Source organism: Dreissena polymorpha, chromosome 4, assembly GCF_020536995.1.
Source record: "Dreissena polymorpha isolate Duluth1 chromosome 4, UMN_Dpol_1.0, whole genome shotgun sequence".
In the NCBI taxonomy this organism is placed as follows: Eukaryota; Metazoa; Mollusca; class Bivalvia; order Myida; family Dreissenidae; genus Dreissena; species Dreissena polymorpha.
In genome coordinates, this window is record NC_068358.1 from 132843642 (window position 1) to 132867289 (window position 23648).

Sequence of the window (23648 nt, forward strand, 5' to 3'; positions counted from 1 at the left end):
GGCGGGCTGGCTGGCTGGCTGGCTGGCGGGCTGGCTGGCGGGCTGGCTTGTCCGGGCCATAACTATGTCGTTCATAGTCAGATTTTATAATCATTTGGCACATTTGTTCACCATCATTGGACGGTGTGTCGCGCGAAATAATTACGTCGATATCTCCAAGGTCAAGGTCACACTTTGAGTTCAAAGGTCAAAAATGGCCATAAATTAGCTTGTCCTGGCTATAACTATGTCATTCATCGTGAGATTTTAAAATCATTTGGCACATTTGTTCACCATCATGGGACGGTGTGTTGCACGAAAGAATCACATCAATATCTCCAATGTCAAGGTCGCCACGACTAAAAATAGATTTAAAAAAAAAAAAAAACTTACAAAGGGGGTTAATTTTGTTTGTTCATTTCAAAAGTTCAGTTTGAGTTTTCTCCCTTTATCAGATTTTTTTTTCACAATGAAAACCTGGTTTTGTGACAATTTTGTCCCTTGTTTTAATTTTAAAACCGAAAGTAGGATTTCTATACTTAAGTGTCCATTTCAGCAAACGTGATTATTTTTAAAGCGCAAAAAGATGGATTTCTACCTTGTAACCACCAGATATATTCTAATTGGCATCGATACAATTAAATCTATAGCCTAGTTAGCAAGTAATTTATTATTTTTCAAAAGGTACCGCTTTTAAAACCGAAAGTAGGATTTCTAGACGTATTTGTCCATTTCGACAAACGCGATTTATTTTTAAGTTTAAAAGCGCAAAAGAGACGGATTTCTACCTTGTTACTACCAGATATATTCAAATTGGCATAGATTTAATATTGCTTTAATTATACTTCAATTTACTATGCCATGTATTTAATTTCAAGGTGTGTGGCTTTAAGATCTGAATGTTTATATGTATGGGATTGGGTATGTGGGTTGGAGGGTCTGTCAGTGGGGATTTTGTATCTGCTCCAATACTTTGCTCCAAAACTTTGCTTTACAACATCCCTGTCAAGAATTTAATGTAACTTTGGATAATTATTCCTTATGACCACCAGATGAGCAATTTCAAAAATACAGTAAGTGGAGTTAATATGAATTATTGCAAACGGCTAATCATCAGTGTCAAAATTAAAAACTTTTCTTTTTCCAAGATAATAACAAATTGACAGGAAATTTATTACTAAATTCTGGTGACATTTTGTATTCACTTGATAAGTGTGTTCTTCTATACACCAAGTGTAATCTTTTTTCACCATAAACCATGTAAATTTCTTTATTGCCATGCATCTCATATTTAGCTTTGTTTTAGAACATTAATTTGTTTCCGTTACTTCAAAAAAACTTAATAACGGAACGAGTTTGTTGTATTTGCATCGTTATGTTTTAATATGTTTATATTTGCAACAAAGCTGAAATTCAAATATTTATTGACAGATCTTGTATAATGAAGATGGAAGTGTTAAAGGCATAGCTACAAATGACGTTGGCATTCATAAGGATGGGTCTCCAAAGGTAACCTTAGTTTCAATTCAAGTAATTTGTTACATGCTCTCAATGACTACATAATGATATATAAAAATGGATGCTCTTTATTGCAACACATAGTTATTGATGTGGCCTATTTCTCAGCTACTTTTCACAACACTCCTATGGGAATTCGAAAGTTGTATTTTTCTGTAAATTTTTTATTTATACATTTTTACATTTGCCTGAAGTTTTTTTCTTTAGAATCCCTTTAAGTAAAAGATGTGATTTAATTAAATCAAGAAGTGTATCTGTACTGTAATTACTTAGTCATAATTTTGAATGACTTAATGCTGATAAGTCTTATACAAAACAAAATTCTCAAAGCTTGTATGTTTGCAGCGATTTGACACGCATTAACAATGTAGTTCTCATCCCACAATTCTCAGGAAACATTTGAGCGAGGAATGGAGTTGCATGCTAAGATGACGATATTTGGTGAGGGTTGCCATGGACACCTTACCAAGCAGCTGTACAAGACGTTCAACATGCGCGAGAACTGCCAGCCCATGACATACGGTATAGGAGTGAAAGAACTGTGGGAGATAGACCCAGCTAAACACCAGCCTGGATATGTCATGCACACTGTTGGCTGGCCAACGGTGAGTGGCTCAGTAGAATGTTTGTGTGCTACTTAAGGAAGCAAATTGGAGTATTTTGGACACTTTTTGGTTATGATAAATAAATCATAAAAATTTTAAGAGGTGATTTTAGTAGTTTCTTTGGTAGTTTTTAGGAAGGCCACTTTTGTTGGTGCTGACATTATCTGGAGATTTTTGTGTGCAGTCTGTTCATTATTCTGAAACTTAAATGAAGTGTTTTGGGTACAAAATGATTAGTTAGTTTGCTTTGCGTGGAGTCAGAGAGTTAAATTTTATTATGTGCCTCCAAATTTTTTTTGGGGGGAGCATATAGTCGCCGCATCGTCTGTCCTTGCGTGTGTCCTTCCGTCCCTGCACAATTTTGTCCAGGCTATTTCTCAGCAACTAATGACCGGAATTCTATGAAACTTTATGGAAAGCTTCACTACCAAGAGGAGATGTGCATATTATCAGCTGGTTCTGGTCGGATGATTTTTCACAGAGTTATGGCCCTTTGAAATTTTCCATTAACTGTACATACAGTGCAATTCTTGTCCGGGCTATTTCTCAGCAACTAATGACCGCAATTCAATGACACTTTATGGGAAGCTTCACTACCAACAGGAGATGTGCATATTATAAGCCGTTTCTGCTCGGATGATTTTTCATAGAGTTATGGCCCTTCGAAATTTTCTATAAACTGTACATATAGTGCAATTCTTGGCCCCCCAACTACTAGGTGTTTCCTTTTATCTGAATATATAGTGCAATATTGTGTCAAAAAAAACCTTTGGGGAGCATCACCCGTCTCCGGCGGTTTCTTGTTTCTATTTATAAAATAGCTTATAAATGTTCAGGGTTCGACAAGAACTTTTTTTACAGCAAGACCGTCGGACCAGCTCCTCTTAAAATGTACTAGCCCGAACCTGATGTCTACTAGACCACAAATGACATAGCAAATTAACACAATTGTGTCATGTAACTGTTTAATCAGGATTTATCAGTGAATAATCAGTGAACACCAGATTTTTTTTTGATGCATATAGTAAAACAATAAAATAAAACTTTTTTTTGCTTTTCTCCTTCAAATTCAATCCATGGGAACTGACTCGATTTTCCATCTAGGATCAAATTGATGTTTTTGTGTTTCTTCATATTTACGTTTCGTGTTAGTTTAAGCGTCGGATTCTTTTTTATTAACTGATTTGTCGGACGAAAATCCGAACTTGAACAAAGCCATTCTTTAAATAACATTCTCTTTTCGGCTACGCAAAAATGTTTACATTGACGATACTGATTTTCGATAGAAGTAGTAAAGTCATGCTCTACAGTTTTACGACACTGCAGAAAATCATTAATATTCAAGACAACTTGACCAATGGAAACAAGCAATTTCTGCAGGAAGCTCTCCTTTGTGTCTAAAAATAGCGATGAATCATGTGAATGCTCCGCGCTTATTTGAATACACTAGTTTTGTTTTAATGTAAATAACGGATACGAGAGTAATTTTACACATTAAAAATAAAGGTTTTCACAGCAGTTAGTAATAGTTATATGAATCAGTAAAGATTTGTTAATGTACGACCAGTCGGACAAGCTAGCCCGCAGTTTTACTAGCCTGACCACCGATCTTACTAGACAATGTCTGTCGGACGTGCCTTAGTGTCAAACCCTGATGTTACTCAGCTTTATTAATAGAAGAGATCATTAAGCTATGAAGATCTAAAAGGGAAAGTGTACGGAATGTGAACTACTGTCTAAAGTATAAATTGGTGCATAATATAGGTGCAAGATGAGACATAGGCAAAAACATACTTTCTGTATCACACAATCCTTAACAATTTATAACTCATCCCATTAACAATTTGTATATGTGCATGAATCCAATGTTTCACAGCATGTTACAATAGTATGTTTGTTGCAGGACATGCACACCTATGGCGGCAGTTTCATGTACCATCTCGATGAAGGACCACTTGTTGCCATAGGGTTTGTGGTGAGTATTTTAAAAATTCAAAAAATCATATTGTTCCATTTTGCCATGATTTCTTGTTCCTGTGCATATTTCAACTTGATGTCAGTACAAATTAGTGCTGCAACAATATACCGGTATTTCGGTTTATATCGCAATACGCAATCCGCATATTGTATTGCGATACGATTTTCATCATACAGGTACAAAAATTCTACAAAAAATTCATCCACACTGTGTCCAGAAAAGCAATACGAAATAATAATGTCAAGGTAAACAAAACAAATCCGTGTTTAGTAAAAATAAATTGTTACATAAAAATAGCATTCTAAAAGTCTATTATTCGGAGTAGCGTTATTACATAGGAGTCTGCAAGATCTGCTTTTGCATGTCATACTGTTAAATTTAAGATTAAGCTTATGGAAATACGAAAAAGCCAAACAATTAATTACCTAATAGAAATGTTAATTGATGTTTTTATAAACAGAAGTAATAATGATAAAAAAATTAAGTAACAGCATTCTGATAAGTTACAAGACCGGCTTTTTAAACATCCACAATTCTCTTTCTGGTTATTATTCTTCATGTCGGCTTTTATAATAGTTAAAATAAAATGGCAGACAAAACAAACGCCAAGTTTGACTTTATAGACAATGGACAAAATGACAATACTTATCTTTCATAACAAAATGCTTTGTACAGCGCAAAAAAGATTTAATTGTGTTTATAAAGCATTTTGTAAAAAAGCTGGCATTGCCAATAGCATATACCTAGAACCTAAACATACAATACAAAGGTTATGTTCATGTAATTAAGTTGGTTTTGCTGATTAATGGGCGAGTTAAAATTCTGGTACAAGTTAGCAATACATGTATATTGCAATACGGGTTTTTGAACTGACAATATATTGCAACTTGTTTTTAGCTCACCTGATTGCTCAGGTGAGCTTTTGTGATCGGTCTTTGTCCGTCGTATGTCCGTCCGTCCGGCGTCCTCATTTGGTTTGTAAACACTCTAGAGGCCACATTTCTTGTCTGATCTTCATGAAACTTGGTCAGAAAAGTTGTCCCAATGATATCTCAATCGAGTTCGAAACTGGGTCATGCTAGGTCAAAAACTAGGTCACTCGGTCAAAAAAAAGGAAAACCTTGTTAACATTGTAGAAATCACATTTCATGCCCAATCTTCATGTAACTTTGTCAAAATGTTTGTCTTAATGATATGTTGGTTGAGTTCAAAGGTGGATCCGGTCCGTTGAAAAACATGACTCCCAGTGGGCGGGGCAGTTTTCCTTATTTGGCTATAGAGAAACCTTGTAAACACTATAGAGGCCACATTTCTTGTCCGATATTAATGAAACTTGGTCAGAAGATGTGTCCCAATGATACCTGAATCAAGTTCGAAACTGGGTCATGCTGGGTCAAAAACTAGGTCACTTGGTCAAAAAAAGAAAAACCTTGTGAACACTGTAGAAGTCACATTTCATGTCCAATCTTCTTGTAACTTTTTCAAAATGTTTGTCTTAATGATATGTTGGTTGAGTTCAACTAGGTGAGCAAACTAGGGCCATCTTGGCACTCTTGTTTTGCGTATTGTTGCAGCACTAGTACAAATATTATATGAAAGACCTGTATATATATCCTTTAGTGTTTCTTTGCTGATGAGGACTTGATTATAATAAAGAAAATTTATTTCCATGACTCTTTACCGCCAGATATGGGTTGTGTTTACATTCAATTAAAACATATGTTCAGAACCTTATCAAGAATTCATAATCATTTTGTGAGAATTTTTCTGTCTGATCATTTTACCTTAAGTTATTGCTGATGGATATAATCTAAAATCGACATTAGATTTCATCTGTTAACATCAGTTCCTCTTATTGAACCAAATCATTGTCACTAAATAGCGTAACAAATAACATCAGTTTTGGTGGCATATTCTTGTGTTAGTGCAGACAATAACTTGAAAACTGTTTTGTGCAGTCATCATGAAACTATAGTTTCAGGAAGTTTAGAAGTCATAAAAGATAGACAAGTTGAGTTGTTTGCATAAGTGACAAACAACATGCAAAAATGGGCCTTATGCTAAATGCTGCAAACATAGCTCAAGCCCAGCATGCATATCTGCTTAGTCTGGTCAGGAGCTACCCTTATTGCTAATGAGGCCATAAAACCTTGAATTGCTACACCTGACACTGATTGCACAGTTTGGTAAGGAGCTACACTGGCATTAGACCTATTTTCACATGACGCTGGTCAAGTTCTCTTGATGCCATATCTAATCATGTGTGTCATGTTTCTTATGCTATGAAGTAGTGCATTTGATTTTTTTATTGTCTTATGTTAAAAGTTCTCTTTGACAAATGCAAAGAGAAGCTAATGGACAGACGAAGGGAAAGCCTGCATGATGGTATCGGTGAACCCCCCTGTATTTGGTATCGTAGAGTATAATAACATATAAACTACTTGTAGTAGTCATTAAAGGAAGGTTAAATTAACTTTTCAGCCTAGTACCTAGTATTAAATGTTGTGCACACTGTTATGCCTGTCAGATGACACATTCTGACTCTTAGAGTATTGAAAACCTAATATTGAATGTTTTGCATACCCACAATTCAGCTAGGTCTGGACTACAAGAACCCCTACTTGAGCCCTTTTCAAGAGCTGCAGCGCTGGAAGACCCACCCTGCTGTCATAGATACGTTCAAGGGAGGCAGGAGGATTGGCTACGGGGCCAGGGCTCTCAATGAAGGGGGCATCCAGGTAACTCATATTAGCCTCGCTGTGGGAAAACTGGGCTTCAGGCATGTGGTAGAGTGTCGTCCCAGATAAGACTTTGCAGTCCACACAGGCTAATCAGAGACAGCACTTTATACTTACTAGTACATGGAATTTTTTGTTTGTAGGAAGTCTCTTCTTCAAGAAAATATCCAGTTAAGTGTTGTCCCTGATAAGCCTGTGTGGACTGCACAGGCTAATATGGAACCACACTTTGCACACATGCATTAAACCCAGTTTTCCCAGGACACGGCACATTTCATTGCTGTAAGAATAATTTCAATTTTAAAAAGATTGTTTTCAGTGAAAAAAGTCAGCATATAGAGAGGCTTTGACATGTTGGTATGGCTAATCTTGAAAGGAATCAGTGTCACATGTTTTGTATGCAAATCATCTTTTCAAAAGTTCTAGGTTGATAAATGTATTTCTTGGATTTACAAGTAGTGTAGATGAATTATAGATATAGTATTTATTTTACATTCAGGATTACAAATGAATCATTTAAAAGATATTAAAATTGATGAGTGATTTGTATGGACACAGTGTACAAGTGGAATTTCTAGACAACTCAGATATTTAAACGTCTGCCGCCCCGCCCCCGCCCCCCCCCCCCCCCCCTTTGCAAATTAAAAGGGGTATACTGGAATCACCATGGTGGTCTGTCCTACCGCCTGTCTTTTAATCTGTCTGTGTGTCTGTCAAAAGACAAAAACCTGTCAACATGAATTATCATTCACATTCAAACCTAAAGACATGGTGCACGTGTTATTTGTTTCAGTTGTTTTTATACGCCCGTTTATGACGGGACGTATTATGGTATACCCCGCGTCCGTCCGTCCGTCCGTCCGTCTGTTAATGTCGTACGCTACGTCAAATATCCTTTGACAGATTTTCTTCAAATTTTAACACAATCTTAATATTGATAAACCCTGATCCCCTTTCGTTTTTGACGGAATTCTGAATTGTCGTTCCAGAGTTATGGGACTTTGTTCGTCAAAATTTCGTGATTTCATTGAATGTCCTACTGTAGCTATATAAAAATGTTAAAGTTGTTATAACTTTGGTATGCTTGGACCTAGAGTCTTGAAACTTGACATGAAGGTTGGCCAGAACTAGTAAGTAACCACTGGACATTTCAAGGTCATTCATTTGAAGGTCAAGGTCACTGTGACCTTGAATGTAAAAATGTTAAAGTTGTTATAACTTTGGTATGCTTGGACCTAGAGTCTTGAAACTTGACATGAAGGTTGGCCAGAACTAGTAAGTAACCCCTGGACATTTCAAGGTCATTCATTTGAAGGTCAAGGTCACTGTGACCTTGAATGTAAAAATGTTAAAGTTCTTATTTCATGTTATAACTTTGGTATGCTTGTACCTAGAGTCTTCAAACTTGAAATAAAGATTGGCCAGTACTAGAAGATGACCACTGGTCATTTCAATGTCATTCATTTGAAGGTCAAGGTCACTGTGACCTTAAATGTTAAAATGTTAAAATTGTTATAACTTTGGTATGCTTGGACATAGAGTCTTCAAACTTGACATGAAGGTTTGCAAGCACACTTAGATGACCACTGGTCATTTCAAGGTCATTCATTCTAAGGTCAAGGTCACTGTAACCTTAAATGTTATTGTTGTTCATGTATCCTACCGTAGCTCAAATATCCCCCGATGGATTTTTTATACGCCCGTCTATGACGGGACGTATTATGGTATACCCCGCGTCCGTCTGTCCGTCCGTCCGTCCGTCCGTCCGTCTGTTAATGTCGTACGCTACGTCAAATATCCTTTGACAGATTTTCTTCAAATTTTAACACAATCTTAATATTGATAAACCCTGATCCCCTTTCGTTTTTGACGGAATTCTGAATTGTCGTTCCAGAGTTATGGGACTTTGTTCGTCAAAATTTCGTGATTTCATTGAATGTCCTACTGTAGCTCAAATATCCTTCGATGGATTTTTTTCAAATTTCAACACAATCTTAATATTGATAAACCCTGATCCCCTTTCGTTTTTGACGGAATTCTGAATTGTCGTTCCAGAGTTATGGGACTTTGTTCGTCAAAATTTCGTGATTTCCATGCTCATGTACTTATAAAATAAACCATGTATTCAAATACAAATAAACTGAAGTAAAAAAATGATTCAAAGGGTTATTTATTACCTTACTACTTCATTGGCGAACGACGGGCGTATCATGCGCTCATGGCGCAGCTTTTATTAGCTTTCCTAAGCCCAATGTTCTCATGGTGAGTTGATTTGATCATTTTTTGTATGACTTCCGTAGTTCTTCTTTAATATCTACCTTATTTACACTCTAGAGGCCTCATTTATTGGCCAATCTTCATGAAACATGGTCAGAACATGTGTCTTAATTATATCTTGGACAAGTTTGAAAATGGTTCTAGTTGAAAAACATGGCTGCCAGGGGGCGTGTCACTTAAGAAGTCACATTTATTGAAAGTGAGTCAGAACATTTGTTCTATTGAAATCTTGGATGAGATCGAAAATGGTTCCTTTCTGTTGAAAAATATGGCTTCCAGGCTGCTGGGCATTTTTCCTCACATGGCCATAGTAAAACCTTGTTAACACTCTAGAAGTCACGTTTGTAGTCCAATCTTCATGAAACTTGTTCAGAACATTTTTTCTAAGGATATCTGGGCTGAGTTCAAAAATGGTTCCTCTTGGTTGAAAAACATGGCCATCTGCGGACGGGGCATTTTTCCTTATCTGGCTATAGTGGAACCTTGTTAACACTCCAGAAGTCACAATTATAGACCAATCTTGATGAAACTTGGTCAGAACAGTTATTAACCAGGTTTTCCGAAGGAAAAAACTGGTTATTAGATTGGCGAATGCGGGCGGGCTGGCTGGCTGGCGGGCTGGCGGAATAAGCTTGTCCGGGCCATAACTATGTCGTTCATTGTCAGATTTTAAAATCATTTTGCACATTTGTTCACCATCATTGGACGGTGTGTCGCGCGAAATAATTACGTCGATATCTCCAAGGTCAAGGTCACACTTTGAGTTCAAAGGTCAAAAATGGCCATAAATGAGCTTGTCCGAGCCATAACTATGTCGTTCATCGTCAGATTTTAAAATCATTTGGCACATTTGTTCACCATCATTGGACGGTGTGTCGCGCGAAATAATTACGTCGATATCTCCAAGGTCAAGGTCACACTTTGAGTTCAAAGGTCAAAAATGGCCATAAATGAGCTTGTCCTGGCCATAACTATGTCATTCATTGTGAGATTTTAAAATCATTTGGCACATTTGTTCACCATCATGGGACGGTGTGTCCCACGAAAGAATCACGTCAATATCTCCAATGTCAAGGTCGCCACGACTAAAAATAGATTTAGAAAAAAAAAAAAAATTACAAAGGGGGTTAATTTTTTTTGGTCATTTCAAAAGTTCAGTTTGAGTTTTCTCCCTTTATCAGATTTTTTTTTCACAATGAAAACCTGGTTTTGTGACAATTTTGTCCCTTGTTTTAATAATAGCTCAACTGAGTTTACAAATGATTATAGTTTCCTCGAAAAACATGGCCGCCAGGGGGCTGTACATTTTTATTATGCCCCCGAAAGAGGGCATATAGTGATCGCACTGTCTGTCTGTCTGTCCGTCACACTTTGATTTTAGGTTTCGAGAAATGCTCATAACTTATATGTCCCTTTAGATATAACCTTCATATTTGGTATGCATGTGTATATGGACAAGGCCTTTCCATACGCACACAAATGTTTACCCCTGTGACCTTGACCTTGAACTTAGGGTCCGCGTTTAGGTTTCGAAATCTGCCTTTAGGTTTTGAAAAATGCTCATTACTTCTATGTCCCTTGAGATATAACTTTCATATTTGGTATGCATGTGTATATCGACAAGGCCTTTCCATACGCACACATTTTTTCACCTATGTGACCTTGACCTTGAACTTAGGGTCCGCGTTTAGGTTTTGAAATCTGAGTTAGGTTTCGAAAAATGCTCATAACTTCTATGTCCCTTGAGATATAACCTTCATATTTGGTATGCATGTGCATATGGACAAGGCCTCTCCTTACGCACACAATGTTTTACCCCTGTGACCTTAACCTTGAACTTAGGGTCCGCGTTTAGGATTCCAAATCTGCATTTAGGTTTCGAAAAATGCTCATATCTTCTATGTCCCTTGAGATATAACCTTCATATTTGGTATGCATGTGTATATGGAAAAGGCCTTTCCATACTCTCACATTTTTTTACCCCTGTGACCTTGACCTTGAACTTAGGGTCCACGTTTAGGTTTCAAAATCTGCGTTTAGGTTTTGAAAAATGCTCATATCTTCTATGTCCCTTGAGATATAACCTTCATATTTGGTATGCATGTGTATATGGACATGGCCTTTCCATTCGCTCAAAAAAATTTACCCCTGTGACCTTGACCTTGAACTTAGGGTTCGCGTTTAGGTTTCAAAATCTGCGTTAAGATTTCGAAAAATGCTCATATCTTCTATGTCCCTTGAAATATAACCTTCATATTTGGTATGCTCTTGAATATGGACAAGGCCTTTCCAAACGCGCACATTTTTTTACCCCTATGACCTTGACCTTGAACTTAGGGTCCGCGTTTAGGTTTCAAAATCTGTGTTTTAGTTTCATAACTTCCATGTCCCTTAAGATATAACTTGCATATTTGTTATGCATGTGTATATGTTTCGAAAAATGCTCATAACTTCTATCAAAGCATTTATAGGGGGCATATGTCATCCTATGGTGACAGCTCTTGTTCCTCATATGGCAAAAGTGAAATCTTATTAACACTTGTAATGCAATCTGAATGAAACTTTGTCAGAACACCTGTTCTCATTACTTTTTGGTGGCTGGGGGGGTGGGGGGAGGGGGTTCTTCATGAAACTACAGAGGCTTATTAGGATTAACAAGTCCAAAACTAGTTTTGTGCTAAGAACAGACTTTAAACAGAAAATATTCTAAAAACATAAACTGTCATCCCTGATTAGCCTTTGCAGACTTCACATGCATTTAGCCCCGTTTTCCCAGAGGGAGCTGACATGTAATAACATTCTGTCCAGCCTCACTTACCTTGCTGTTTCAGTGCATTCCAGACCTCACCTTCCCAGGAGGGTGTGTGATAGGATGTTCAGCAGGCTTCCTCAACGTGCCCAAGGTGAAGGGCACCCACCTGGCCATGAAGAGCGGGATGCTCGCAGCAGAGTCTGTGTACGAGAAACTCAGTGAGGAGACCACAGATACCAGTCTTGCAGGTGAGCATGACAAGGTCTTGATTTGTTGGAACAGTGTGAATGAGAGTAAAATAGGTTAGGATTGAACAACATTGAAAGAGAATGTTGAAGTTGATAATGTTTGATGGAATATGAATTTGAAGACATTGTCAAAGTTTGAAATTAACATAAATTAACATAAAATAGACCAGAAAAAAGATGGATAAATAGCAATGTATGTACTAGTATAGGATGAAAAAGTGACAAAATCAATTTTGTATGTATTGTCGGTGTTTTTCTTGAGCACATACAGACGGAAAAATTTACATTTGACAGATTTAATTTTTATAATTGCTTTATAGAAATGGTAGCAATTTGGGGGGAGCATAAAGTCGCCGCTTCGTCTGTCCGTCCTTCCGTGTGTCCGTGCGTGCACAATTTTTGTTCGGGCTGTTTTTCAGCAAATTATGACCGAAATTCAATGAAACTTTATGGGAAGCTTCACTACGAAGAGGAGATGTGCAAATTATTAGCCGGTTCTGGTCGAATGATTTTTCACAGAGTTATGGCCCTTTGAAGTTTTTCATTAACTGTACTAATAGTGCGATTCTTGTCCAAGCTATTTCTCAGCAACTAATGACCAGAATTCAATTAAACTTAATGGGAAGCTTCACTACCAAGAGGAGGTGTGCATATTATCAGCTGGTTCTCGTCGGATGATTTTTCACAGAGTTATGGCCCTTTGAAATTTTCCATTGTACATAGAGTGCAATTCTTGTCCGAGCTATTTCTCAGCAACGTATTACGGGAATTCAATGAAACTTTATGGGAAGCTTCACTACCAACAGGAGATGTGCATATTATCAGCCAGTTATGGTCGGATGATTTTTCACAGAGTTATGGCCCTTTTAGATTTTCTATAAACTGTACATATAGTGCAATTCTTGTCCGGGCTATTTCTCCCCAACTACTGACTGGAATACAATAAAGCTTTATGGGAAGCTTAACTACCTTGAGGAGATGCGCATGTTATTAGTGGGTTCTCGTTATATGATTTATTTAGAGAGTTATGGCCCTTTGAAATTTTAAAGTTGCTAAACCATCCATCGTATTATTTTGTCCAAAGTTATGCCCCTCAAGACGTTTCCTTTTATCTGAATATATAGTGCAATATTGTGACAAAAAAAAACTTTGGGGAGCATCACCCGTCTCCGACAGTTTCTTGTTTTAAACAGACAAATAAGCCAATACATGTGTTCCTGTCTTGGATTTTTTACTCTGTAGACTGAAAGAGATAGATAAATATGTATGTTATTTGTTCTAAGAAATTTGTAAACACGTGTCATTACTAGCAATAAATATTTTTGGGGGAATTTCATTAATTGAACAAAACAAGTCTAGAATTTTAAAAAAAAGTAGATGAATATGAATACAGATAACATGTACTGTATATATTGACATTTTGAATAATTGTCTTGGGTAAAAAGAGTGGAAAATGAAACATTGATGGGTATGAATTATTTATTTTTATTAATTTGAAGTGTTTTACAAGTTATCATAATTTAATGTTTGCTCTACATCACATTAACAGTGGGCAAGTGTATATCCAAGCTTGTCTGGACTGTTACTTTGTCATTCATTATGCAATTTGAGAATAAATGTACACCATCATTAATTGACTTGTCTCATGGAAACCTGTCTTCCAACTTCAAATGTGTAGGTCACACTTAAAGGTCAAAGGTCAAATTTTGCACAAAAACCCCTTGTCAAGAATGTCACTTTGTAAATTATCATGCATTTTTAGCTCACCTGAGCACAACGTGCTCTTGGTGAGCTTTTGTGATCGCCTTTTGTCCGTCGTGCGTCGTCCGTCATGCGGCGTAAACATTTGCCTTGTTAACACTTTAGAGGCCACATTTATTGTCCAATCTTCATGAAATTTGGTCAGAAGATTGGTCTCAATGATATATTGGATGAGTTCCAAAATGGTTATGTTTGCTTGAAAAGCATGGCTGCCAAGGGGCGGGACATTTTTCTTATATGGCTATTGTAAAATCTTGTTAACACTCTAGAGGCCACATTTATTGTCCGATCTTCATGAAAAATGGTCAGAAGATTCATCCCAATAATATCTTGGATGAGTTCGAAAATGATGCCGGTTGGTTGAAAAACATGGCCGCCAGGGGGCGGGGCATTTTTCCTTATATGGCTATAGTAAAACCTTGTAAACACTCTAGAGGCCACATTTATTTTCAGATCTTCATGAAACTTGCTCAGAAGATTGGTCTCAATGATATCTTTGATGAGTTCGAAACTGGTAACGTTTGCTTGAAAAACATGGCTGCCAAGGGGCGGAGCATTATTCCTTATATGGCTATAGTAAAATCTTGTTAACACTCTAGAGGCCACATTTATTGTCTGATCTTCATGAAACTTGGTCAGAAGATTCATCCCAATAATATCTTGGACGAGTTTGAAAATGATGCCGGTTGGTTGAAAAACATGGCCACCAGGGGGTGGGGCATTTTTCCTGAAATGGCTATTGTAAAACCTTGTTAACACTCTAGATGCCACATTTATTTTCAGATCTTCATGAAACTTGCTCAAAAGATTTGTCACAATGATACCTAAGATGAATTTAAAAATGGTAACCTTTGCTTGAAAAACATGGCTGCCAAGAGGGTGGGGCATTTTTCCTTACAAGTTATATGGCTATAGTAAAATCTTGTTAACACTCTAGTTTTCCCAATCTTCATGAAATTTGGTCAGAACATTTGTTTCCTGTGTAGTAAAGTTTGGTTTTATTATGTCATTATTATGTAACATTAACTGTATTATGTAATTTTTCATGACACAGAATTTTCATAATTAACACAAACTGTTTTAGCCATTAGCACTTACGATAAGCCTATCAACTAAGAGAAAGCTGAAAGAAAGACCACATGTAAATTATTTTGCAGTATTTATCTCCCTTGTTTAACCTGGTTCAGTAATCTATTTTTAATTCTGCTCTGGAATTTGGGAAGATATTGATCATTGATAAATGGACTGTTCTGAGGGAAAATATACTACTCTGCCAGTGATCTCTTCTGAACTGTATAAAACAAGCTGTTTTGGCTGATTTAATCACCTCTTGATGCTTTCTTGAAAAGGTATCAGCTCTTGAAAAAGGTTGGAATTTTGAAATAATTGAACTTTAAATTATTTTAATACCAGCATCAAGACATTTTGGCATTATTTTCTAAATTATTCTTATTATTTAGATTATTTTCTTTTGGTATTTTCTAAATAAGACTCCATTTTATTTCAATAACTTTAGTAAATTCTTCTTATTTTTAGCTCACCTGATTGCTCAGGTGAGCTTTTGTGACCGGTCTTTGTCCGTCGTATGTCCGTCTGTTAACATTTGCTCGTAAACACTCTAGATGCCACATTTCTTGTCCCGTCCCATCTTCATGAAACTTGGTCAGAAGCTTTGTCCCAATGAAATCTCGGCCAAGTTCGAAACCGAGTTGTGCCGGGTCCAAAACTAGGTCACTAGGTCAAAAAAAAAGAAAAACCTTGTTAACACTGTAGAAGTCACATTTCATGCCCAATCTTCAAGTAAATTTGTCAAAATGTTTGTCTTAATGATATCTTGGTTGAGATTAAAAATGGTTCCGATCCGTTAAAAACGTGTCCGCCAGTGGGCGGTGCAGTTTTCCTTATTTGGCTACCTTGTAAACACTCTAGAAGTCACAATTTTTGCCCAATCATCATTTAAATGGTCAAAACATTGGTTTATTTGATATCTCGGAAGAGTTTGAAAATGGTCAGGATTGGTGAAAAAACATGGCCGCCAGTGGGCGGGGCATTTTTTTCTCTCTATATATAGTGAAAACATGTGAACACAGTAGAAGTCTCATGAAATTTGCTCAGAACATTTGTTTCCTTGATATGAGAGTTGAGTTCAAAAATGGTTCTGGTCAGTTGAATAACATGGCTGCTTGGAGGGGGGCAGTTCCCCCCCCCCCCCCCCCTTGATGATTTTTAGGTCACTAGGTCAAAGTCACGATGACCCGAAATAGTAAAATGGTTTCTGGATGATAACTAAAGAACACTTATGCTTAGGATCATGAAACTTCATGGATACATAGATCATGACTCGCAAATGACCCCTATTGATTTTCAGGTCACTAGGTCAAGGTCACGGTGACCCAAAGCAGTAAAATGGTTTCCGGATGATAACTCAAGAACGCTTATGCCTAGGATCATAAAACTTCATAGCTACATTGATCATGACTCGCAGATAACCCCTATTGATTTTCAGGTCACTAGGGCAAAGGTCACGATGACCCGAAATAGTAAAATGGTTTCAGATGATAACTCAAGAACGCTTAGGCCTAGGATCATGAAACTTCATAGGTACATTGATCATAACTCGTAGATGACCCCTAAAAATTTTCAGGTCACTAGGTCAAAGGTCAAGGTCACGATGACCCAAAATAGTAAAATGGTTTTTGGATGATAACTCAAGAACGCTTAGGCCTAGGATCATGAAACTTGATAGGTACATTGATCATGACTCGGTAGATGACCCCTATTGATTTTCAGGTCACTAGGTCAAAGGTCAAGGTCAAGGTGACCCGAAATAGTAAAATGGTTTCAAGATGATAACTCAAGAACGCTTATGCCTAGGATCATGAAACTTCATAGGTACATTGATCATGACTCGAAGATGACATCTATTGATTTTCAGGTCACTAGGTCAAAGGTCACGGTTTCCTGATATAGTAAAATGGTTTCTGGATTATAACTCAAAAACGCTTATGCCTAGGATTATGAAACTTCATAGGTACAATGATCATGACTCGCAGATGACCCCTATTGATTTTCAGGTCACTAGGTCAAAGGTCAAGATCACGGTGACCTGAAATAGTAAAATGGTTTCTGGATGATAACTCAAGAACGCTTATGCCTAGGTTCATGAAACTTCATAGGTATTTTGATCATGACTCGCAGATGACCCCTATTGATTATCAGTTCACAAGGTCAAAGGTCAAGGTCACAGTGACTCGAAACAGTAAAATGGTTTCCGGACAACTGGAGAATGCTTAGGCCTAGGATGATGAAACTTCATAGGTACATTGATCATGACTGGCAAATGACCCCTATTGAATTTCAGGTTACTAGGTCAAAGTCACAGCGACTCGAAACAGTAAAATGGTTTCCAGATGATAATTCAAGAATGCTTTGGCCTAGGATCATGAAACTTCATGGGTATATTGATCATGACTGGCAAATGACCCCTATTGATTTTCAGGTCACTAGGTCAAAGGTCAAGGTTACAGTGACTCGAAACAGTAAAATGGTTTCCGTATGATAACTCAAGAATGCTTAGGCCTAGGATGATAAAACTTCATAGGTACATTGATCATGACTGGCAAATGACCTCTATTGATTTTCAGGTCACTAGGTCAAAGGTCAAGGTCACAGTGACTCGAAACATTAACATGGTTTCCAGATGATAACTCAAGGACGCTTAGGCCTAGGATTATGAAACTTCATAGGTACATTGATCATGACTGGCAGATGACCCCTATTAATTTTCAGGTCACTAGGTCAAAGGTCAAGGTCACAGTGACTTGAAACAGTAAAATGGTTTCCTGATCATAACTCAGAATAATTAGGTTATTATCATGAAACTTCATAGGTACATTGATCATGACTGGCAGGTGACCCCTATTGATTTTCTGGTCACTAGGTCAAAGGTCAAGGTCACAGTGACAAAAAACATATTCACACAATGGCTGCCACTACAACTGACAGCCCATATGGGGGGCATGCATGTTTTACAAACAGCCCTTGTTAAATCAAAATTGTCTTCTAAAATGGAAATGTATTGTTCTCTAGTAGCATTTACACATTCTTCAGTCTATTTTTTATGTCCCCCACTGTAGTAGTGGGGGACATATTGTTTTTCCCCTGTCTGTTGGTTGGTCTGTTGGTTGGTTGGTTTGCGCCAACTTTAACATTTTGCAATAACTTTTGCTATATTGAATATAGCAACTTGATATTTGGCATACATGTGTATCTCATGGAGCTGCAAATTTTGAGTGGTGAAAGGTCAAGGTCATCCTTCGAGGTCAGAGGTCAAATATATGTGGCCAAAATCGCTCATTTTATGACTACTTTTGCAATATTGAAGATAGCAACTTGATATTTAGCATGCATGTGTATCTCATGGAGCTGCACATTTTGAGTGGTGAAAGGTCAAGGTCATCCTTCAAGGTCAGAGGTCAAATATATGTGGCCCAAATCGCTTATTTTATGAATACTTTTGAAATATTGAAGATAGCAACTTGATATTTGGCATGCATGTGTATCTCATGGAGCTGCACAATTTGAGTGGTGAAAGGTCAAGGTCATCCTTCAAGGTCAGAGGTCAAATATATGTGGCCCAAGTCGCTTATTTTATGAATACTTTTGCAATATTGAAGATAGCAACTTGATATTTGGCATGCATGTGTATCTCATGGAGCTGCACATTTTGAGTGGTGAAAGGTCAAGGTCATCCTTCAAGGTCAAATATATGGGTCAAAATTGCTCATGTAATGTCACTTCTGCAATATTGAAGCTAGCAATTTTATATTTGAAATGCATGTGTATCTCATGGAGCTGCACATTTTGAGTGGTGAAGGGTCAAGGTCAAGGTCATCCTTCAAGGTCAAACGTCATATAGGAAGACATTGTGTTTCACAAACGCATCTTGTTACTTTCAGCAAAGAAGCCAACCAAGTATGAGGAAAGATTGAAAGACAGCTGGGTGTGGAAAGAGTTATACAGTGTGAGAAATGTGCGACCATCCTTCCACAATCCCTTGGGCTTATATGGGGGTGTCATGTACACAGCGTTCTTCTATATATTATGCAGGGGCAAGGAGCCTTGGACCCTCAAACACAAAGGTATTTACACCATGTTTTCATTTATTCTCTCCATGCGACTTTATTCAATTGTGATAATTAGTTTAAGGTTTTTTTGCTTAGTGGTATATCAAGGAAAATGAAGAATCTGACAGAAGGAAACTTAAGTAGACTAATAATGAATTACATACACGTATTTAAAAATGTTATGCTTAACATTAGACAATTAAAAAGACAACATATCTTTGGGGAAATTCAATGGACATTTTTTTTTTAATCAATGCGTATTGAACATGATAATTATTGATCTAGTACTCATATATTGACTAGATTGTTTCCTGCTACAGGTATGGATAACACCCACTTAAAACGGGCTTCAGAATGCACGCCCATAGAATACCCAAAGCCTGACGGTGTGATCACCTTTGACCTCCTGTCATCTGTGGCCCTCACAGGGACCAACCACGACCATGATCAGCCCCCTCACCTCACGCTGATCGACGATACGGTGCCTGTAAAAAACAACCTTGCCCTCTATGATGGGCCTGAGGGCAGGTTTTGTCCGGCAGGTTAGTATTTGTTAAGTATCATGAACAAATTAGGATGGGGGGAGTCATGAATTTCTGCAGTCTGTTCAGGAGCTACCCAGTCTGCTAATGAGACCATGAAATCTTGCATGACTTTGTAACAGACAGGGTAGCTTCTGACCAGACTGCACAGGCTGGTCAGCGGCTGTGCTGGCAACATACAACTAAAACCCTTTTTCACCTTCCACAGCTCATATAGGTTCTGTTGTGTCCTTCCACCACACTTTCTTGTCTTGTGTAGTTCACAGCACTACTGGCTAGAAATCAGCAACACTTTGTGGAACCCATTATTCACAATAGTTTGTGTATAATGCCCGCTTATGACTTGCTTCACCCTGTTACTGGATAATGAATGCATGTTTGAATCTTGAAATTTGAAGGAGTATTTGTCAATGAGAGATTATGAGCAAGTGACATTAAATTTACAGTTCACAGTTTAGTACTTTGTATTATAAAGTTTAGGATCATTTTGTAAGGTACTTTTGAAAGCTTAGTATGAAAATACCACCAACTTTCCTACCTTTAAAATCGCTTTAAGTCCAAGCTGGTATAAACATAGATAATACAAATGAACTGAGATAATTTCTTATTTCATCATGCAGGTGTATATGAATATGTGGACACAGAGGATGGCTTGGGAAAGAAGCTCCAGATCAATGCTCAGAACTGCATCCACTGTAAAACCTGTGATATCAAAGACATAACTCAGAACATCAACTGGGTTAGCCCTCAAGGAGGGGAGGGGCCAGCTTATAATGGCATGTGATCAATGTGTTGTATGGTGAGGTGCTCACAAATGTTTGTTAAGTTTTTTTCTCGACTTAACATTAAATGACTGCAGGCTGATATCAGTGGAGATGAGATATGCATGTAAAAATGTCAAGAGGCAATGGCCATTAATATTTATGCATTTTCATTGATTTAATCAGTTAATGTATGGGAGCAATGAAGATGACTTGTCTGTCATTATTAGGAACTGCTTTTAAAAGATAAAACCATTCAACATTTAGAATGATGTAATCAATGTGTGCTTTCAAATAATTAATAAAAAATAACAATAATTAAACATAAAAAAATTAAATTAAAGATACTTAACTTTAAGGGTTAACCATGAATATATTGTACACTCTGGACAAAGTGTTATGCAGACTATGTACACATGGAGTTACCTCATTTGATAAGTAGTAGCATGGCGAGTAATGTTTTTGCAGCATGGTGAAAATAACAGAAGTAGGTTTTCAATTCTGTGAACGAATGGAGTAATTGGTTGAGAAAAATGTATAATTTTATACGGGTACAAAATGGGTGATGGTACATCATTATGACAAAAATAATGTTATAGGAACAGAGATTGTGTGTTTTGTTTATTTATGTTACTGAACAAATATTAGTACTATATTCTATTGTGTTGCAGGTATGAAGTGGTATATAGTATTTTGTACATATATATCACCTATTGCATGTTTGTTTAAAATGTTGTTAAGAACTCTCCTGGATGCAAATGTAAAGTATGATATCATTTAAAGCTGAAAAAAATGTACATTGTTTTGTGATTGCAACTGCCTTTACTGTTAATCAGTTGTTCGCATTTTTTTCCAAAAGGAAATTTATTAAATGCATATACATGGGTTTTAATTTGATTTGCATGAGAAATTTATTATTTTAGTGTACTGAACTTATTTAGAGTTAATTAATATTATATAAGAAACATCAGCATTTAATCACAAAGTAACAAAATACTTTGAATGCGTAATGAAAGTATGTGTCACCAGGAACAGGATTGGCCTTGGTCATGAATCAGTAAACAGGTTGATTGACAATGACCATAACTCAGTAAATTGGTTGATATACAATGACCAGGCATGACACAGTAAACTGCCCGTTGATTGGTTGAAATTAATGTAATCTAAGAAGGAGCTCTCTTTAAAAGTGCCCATTTTGGAAGCCATTGAACGCTAATATATTTTGCTCCCCACTTTAGTTTGTCTTTCAGTATTTATATGACCTGTCAAGGTGAGTTAAATTTGAAAGAGGCTTTCAAGAGTATATGGACTACATGTAGTAGTTATAATTCAATATGGACCTCCCGCGCGTAATATCAACGAATGACTTCACCACTCTATGGACCTCCCGCGCGTAATATCAACGAATGACTTCACCACTCTATTTAGACACAGCTTAGTTGCTCTTGGCATTACCGTTGGGTCACTAGGTTAAAGGTCAAGGTCACTGTGACCTCTAAAAAAAATTTTTTTTTAATCTGACAAGCTTTCGCAGCCGAGCGTGGAACCCGTTACGCGGTGCTCTTGTTAGTTCTGCTCTGGAATTTGGGAAGATATTGATCATTGATAAATGCACTGTTCTGAGGGAAAATTGACTACTCTGCCATTGATCTCTTCTGAACTGTATAAAATAAGCTGTTTGGGCTGATTTAAACACCTCTTGATGCTTTCTTGAAAAGTTAACAGCTCTTGAAAAAGGTTGGAATTTTGAAATAATTAAACTCTAAATTATTTTTAACACCAGCATCAAGACATTTTGGCATTATTTTCTAAATTATTCCTTTATTTAAATTATTATGCCCCCCTTCGAAGAAGAGGGGGTATATTGCTTTGCTCATGTCGGTCTGTCGGTCGGTCCGTCCACCAGGTGGTTGTCAGACGATAACTCAAGAACGCTTGGGCCTAGGATCATGAAACTTCATAGGTACATTGATCATGACTCGCAGATGACCCCTATTGATTTTGAGGTCACTAGGTCAAAGGTCAAGGTCACGGTGACCAGAAAAAGGAAAATGGTTTTTGAATGATAACTCAAGAACGCATACACCTAGGATCATGAAACTTCATGGGTGGATTGATCATGACTTGCAGATGACCCCTATTGATTTTGAGGTCACTAGGTCCAAGGTCACGGTGACCCGAAATAGTAAAATGGTTTCCGGATGATAACTCAAGAACGCATACGCCTAGGATCATGAAACTTCATGGGTAGATTGATGATGACTCGCAGATGACCCCTATTGATTTTTAAGGTCACTAGTTTTTATTTGGCATTTTCTAAATTAGAAAGACTATTCTATTTCAATAACTTTAGTAAATTTTTCTTATTTTTACATTTGATTCACTGAAGTTTCCTAATCTCCAAAAATATTGTTCTTTAGATTAAATTAGACCTATTTTGTAAACTAGATTTTTGAAGCACTTTCTAGACTAACAGCAACTTATATTTATATCAGTTTTTTTTTTACAGATTTTGAACTTCTTTTTACATTCATTAAGGTATTTGCTGTAGGTTGCTCATTTTTGTAAGGATACTTAGATTCTTTAGACTTGGCTTGTACCTGTTCTTACTTTTCTGTCATTGTTCTTCATTTTCCGAGTTCTTGGAATAAAAATTAGTTATTTTTGTTAAAGCTGCCTTGGTTTTCACTTATAAATAAATTCTTTGAGTGTATTTAGGCGTCCCTGACTGAACGCCTTTAGTTAATTGAATTACAACCAGTCAGTATATTCATCCTGACCGGAAATAAGAGTTTGTCAAATAAATATTTCTGCATTTCATAAGTGCTTACAAAGTTACATAACTTGTAACCTTCCTGTGACCGGTTCATTTGCGTAAGCGAAGGAGACCGCACTACCACACCTGGATAGGACATTTGATTTCGATAATGGTTTGGATCGGTAAAAAAACATGGCCACCAGGGGGGGGGGGGGTCTTTTTCCTTATATTTATATAGTAAAAAGCTTGTGAACACTCTAGAAGTCACATGTTTTGCTTAATCATCATGAAATTTTGTCAAAACATTAGTTTTGTGGATATCTCGGACGAGTTTGAAAATGGTCGTGATCAGTGAAAAAACATGGCAGCCAGGAAGTGGGGCAGTTTTCTTTATATGTATATACAGTCTAACTTGTCTATAAAGACCACTCAAGGGATTTGGTCGTTGTGGTCTTTGTTCACAGGTGGTCTTTATTCCCAGGGTCGATTGAAACTTTGCAAAATATGCTAGTAGTATTTTAACAGGTACCTTATCTATGTATGTGCTCTTTTGTTTAAATGTTTGAATTCTTATGCATGTATAATAAATAAAGGATTGAAGACAC

At 37.1% G+C, this 23648-nt stretch overlaps 1 protein-coding gene and 2 long non-coding RNA genes across 3 annotated transcripts in view; 2 read left to right on the forward strand and 1 right to left on the reverse strand.

Moving 5' to 3' along the window:
- LOC127876541 (electron transfer flavoprotein-ubiquinone oxidoreductase, mitochondrial-like) overlaps positions 1-21175 on the forward strand; it is a 29703-nt gene extending 8528 nt beyond the window's left edge. Inside the window, exons 7-14 of the mRNA XM_052421846.1 lie at positions 1411-1488; positions 1890-2102; positions 4006-4077; positions 6675-6818; positions 11927-12095; positions 18815-18997; positions 19303-19524; positions 20145-21175. Coding sequence (XP_052277806.1) covers positions 1411-1488; positions 1890-2102; positions 4006-4077; positions 6675-6818; positions 11927-12095; positions 18815-18997; positions 19303-19524; positions 20145-20308 — 1245 coding nt within the window. The 3' untranslated portion in view covers positions 20309-21175. The remainder of the gene's footprint in view (positions 1-1410; positions 1489-1889; positions 2103-4005; positions 4078-6674; positions 6819-11926; positions 12096-18814; positions 18998-19302; positions 19525-20144) is intronic.
- LOC127876580 (uncharacterized) lies at positions 7618-8975 on the forward strand. Its single transcript, XR_008047937.1, has 2 exons — positions 7618-7973; positions 8119-8975. It is a non-coding gene; the product is annotated as an uncharacterized LOC127876580 (long non-coding RNA).
- Positions 21176-21517: 342 nt separating the features above from the next.
- Positions 21518-21852, reverse strand: LOC127876578 (uncharacterized). The gene is made up of 2 exons (XR_008047935.1): positions 21670-21852; positions 21518-21625 (listed from the first exon to the last, which is right to left on the reverse strand). It is a non-coding gene; the product is annotated as an uncharacterized LOC127876578 (long non-coding RNA).
- Between the last annotated feature and the right edge of the window lie 1796 nt (positions 21853-23648).